This window comes from Plasmodium reichenowi, chromosome 13 (assembly GCF_001601855.1).
Source record: "Plasmodium reichenowi strain SY57 chromosome 13, whole genome shotgun sequence".
Lineage (NCBI taxonomy): Eukaryota > Apicomplexa > Aconoidasida > Haemosporida > Plasmodiidae > Plasmodium > Plasmodium reichenowi.
The window spans coordinates 1,098,237-1,102,145 of record NC_033658.1 but is presented as its reverse complement, the minus strand read 5'-3'; the positions used below and the strand labels follow the sequence as shown (position 1 = coordinate 1,102,145).

Below are 3,909 nucleotides of genomic sequence, written 5' to 3'. Positions count from 1 at the left end.
ATTAAAATTAAAAAACATTATTTAAAAAATAAATATACTGATGAAAAAAATTATATAAAAATATCTATATAATATATATTATATATATATAGAAATTTATATAGTTTTATTTTAAATTAAAAATAATTAACAAATATTCTTATATATATATTGAAAGGGATAAAAAAAAAAACAGTGATTCATATAAATTAGGGTAAAAAAAAAAAAAAAAATATTATATATATAAAACATATATATATATATATATATATAATAATAATATATACATGTGTGTATTATTAATTGAAAAATTGAAAAGAAAAACCCAAATAATAAAAAATAAAAATAAATATATATTATATATAGATAATATATATATATATTATATATATTTATGCATACATATAACGAATAATGCAAAACAAACGATTTTTTCAATGAAAATTGAAAAATGATCAATCTATCATGATAAATAATAAAAATTCACAATAAAGGAAATATTGTGGTTATAATATATATATATATATAATATAATAGGAATATTTATAACGAAAGAATTAAAAAAGAAGGGACACAAATAAAAAAATAAAAATGAAAACAAAACTATATATATATATATATATATTATATATATATATATGTATATCCCATTTTGTGAATATTTGTAAAAGTTAAATATTTTTTTTAAATTTGATGCAAGGTATACATATAGAATCATAAGAATCTTTAAGCATAAAAAAGGGTTTTATATTAATAAATGGTTTCTTAATTATATTTCCTAAAAGTGTTTTTGGTTTTAAAATTGACAAAGAATAATTGAAACAAATATTATTAGGTAGAATTTTGATATCTATATTAAGAGTGTGATTAATAACACTTATGCTATATTCAATCATATCTTTATTTGTTATTTTATTTTCATGTGTATATATATTTAATTTTGTTTTATTTATTAATGTTGAATTTTTATAATTTATATTACATACATAAAAATCATTTACAAAAAAGTCAAAATATATAACTAAATGGTCATTATATTCTGTTAATATATTTGATATTTTACTATAATCTTGTTGTTGTTTAGAATTATATAATTCATTTGATTTTAATATGATACCAATAGATAAGTTACTGTTTTTACATTTTATAATTTCAAAAAATAATTTACATTCATTTATTAGCCTTTCATCTCCATATGTAAATGCATATTTTTGTTCTTTACTTTTTCTTTTTATTAATTGAATAGAATAATTTTCATTTGTAAAATTATTAATACATTCAAAATCTTTATTTTCATTCCAAATATTATATCTATGTTTTATTTCTTTATTTAATATTTTTTTAAATAAATTATCAAATAATATGTTATAAATATTATTCATACATTCTGTAAGTTTCTTATTGGAAATTTCTTGTTTTTCTGTAGTATTCCAATTTGGAGGTTCAAAAGATTCATTATTTATATTTTTATAAACTTTATTCAATTTTTTTATTTCTTTTAAAAATGATAAATTACATTTTTTTATATTCGGCATTTCTTTATTATCAGATGCTACTAATTTATTCTCACTAACTTCATTTAAATTATTGTCAGTTTTTTTTTGGGTATTATCATATTCGTTCTTTTCTTTTGGTTTATTATATCGCATGCAGATAAAATTGCTTCTATCATATTTATTATGCATAATGTCTTTAAAACAATTTTTAATATATTGTTGTATTTCATAGATATGTTCATTATTTAATAAATTGAATCGAATGTTTTCAAAAACTTGCTTCTGTTCTTTCATATGACAATTATTTACAATAATGAATTTTATTGATTCGATAAAAATTCGCATTTCGTTTATCATTATATTATCAAGACTTAGAAAAAAGCTGTATATTTCTACATCTAATAAATAGTGATAATCACCTAAAAAAAAAAAAAAGAAATATATATATATATATATATAAATAAAATAGCAAAAAATGAGTTCATATATATATACACGTGTGTGTGATATATATAATAATATTTAATTATTTGTTCATATATCTATATATATATATATATATTTATTTATTTATTTATTTATTCATTTATTTATTCCTTTTTATTTGTTTACTGGCAAATAGGTAAAATGCAGAGTCTGAAATAATACGTGCAAAATCATTGAAAATAGGTGTTTTTTTAAAAATGGAAGACATATTTAACACTTGTACTATATTATTAAAGTTTGCCTTTTCACCAATTGCATTTGTTATATCATTTATTATACTAAAAATTTTAAAATGTATACATTCTATATATACGGTAACTAAAAGTTTAAAATCTAAATCATGTAATTTAAATGTTTTATCGAATATATATCTAAAAATGGTTTGGATAGCTAGAGGATAATTTGTTTTTAATTTCATTTTTATATAAATAGGACCATTTTTTTTTATTAAATTATACTTTTCCATTTTTTTTTCTATAATATGATAAAAATATACAGAAATATATTTAGTTATAAATAAATTGGAAACAATTTTATGATATCCAGAAAATTTATCCAAATTTTTGTGCTTTGGTATTAATATAACTTCTACCACATCTTTATCATAAGGAGATATGAGGAAATTTCTTATAGACTTTACTTTTTCTCCTAATAAAGATTCACTAAATTTTAGATATAATGTGTTTTCTTTATCAAAATTATTTTCTAATTTGGATTTCATATGATACTCCTTTTTTTGTTTTTTCAAATAATATTGTAACTCAAGATATTTTAAAAAATGAATTTCGCTTATTTTTTCTTTTAAAGTAAAATATTGCGAATCAGATTTTCTTTTTATGAGACAATTTTTATGTAGATCTCCTTTTAATATCATTTCTAAAATTTCATTACAGCTATAGTATTCCTAAAAAGTGGGGTAAATAAATAAATATAAATATATAAAAAAAAAAAAAATATATATATATATATTTCTACTATTTGATGTTACCTCCTTATTGCTTTTTTTATTTAATATGGAATATATTCGTTTATGCGTTAGGGAATATATATTAAGAAATATGATATCATTGTGCATATTGAATTTTTCATCCTTCATAAATTCTTTAAGTTGTTTTTCCACTTCATCTAATACTTGCAATTTTTCTTTTGTTTTTAGCTTGGAAAAAACTTCTTTTGAAGATAATTCTTCATTATTACTATCTTGTTCACCTAATTTATTAATTTGTCTTTTCTTATCTTTTTGGTTTTTGTTCTCTATTAAAGTACTGTTATTATTATTTCTATTTTTTTTGTCTTTTAAAAAATTCGCTTCGTAATATTTTAATATATTCGATTTAGAAGGAATAGATTTCCTAATAATATTCTCATTTTGTCCTTTTATTTTTGTCATTTGTTCATTACCTTTTTTTAATATATTTACAACAGATACCTTATTATCACATATAGTAATTAATTCATTCACGTCATCTTTACCATATTCATTTTTTCTTTCACTCAGAATATTGCTTCTTCTCTTTGTGTTAACTTTATTTATTATGTTTCTAGAACAACAAGCCATTGTAACGAAAAAATAAAATATATATATATATATATTATAAAGATTCTATTAATTAAAAAAAAATAAATAAATAAAATAATGTTACAGTATATATCTTTAATGTTGAAAAAATAAAGATTTTTTTTTTTTTTTTCCTTTATGCTATTTATCAAATATATACATATAAAATCTAGACATTTTTATAATTTAAACAATATATATAATAAACTATGATTTACAAATACAAATTGAAAACTAAAGATGTGTAATACATACATATATTAAGTATAACAAAAAAAAAAAAAAATATATATGTTTATATATTCAAACAAAATATTTTTACATATTTTCTTCAAAATATATTAATAATAATTATTCAAGGAAAAAAAAAAAAAAAAAAAAAAAAAAAAA

At 17.3% G+C, this 3,909-nt stretch overlaps 1 protein-coding gene across 1 annotated transcript; it reads right to left on the bottom strand.

The window, feature by feature from the left end:
• Nucleotides 1-650: 650 nt before the first annotated feature.
• PRSY57_1326500 (hypothetical protein) lies at nt 651-3,519 on the bottom strand (the record flags this gene model as incomplete). The annotated part of the gene is made up of 3 exons (XM_012909201.2): nt 651-1,894; nt 2,088-2,865; nt 2,950-3,519. 3 exons carry the CDS (start codon nt 3,517-3,519, stop codon nt 651-653), a joined length of 2,592 nt encoding a protein of 863 aa, XP_012764655.2.
• Between the last annotated feature and the right edge of the window lie 390 nt (nt 3,520-3,909).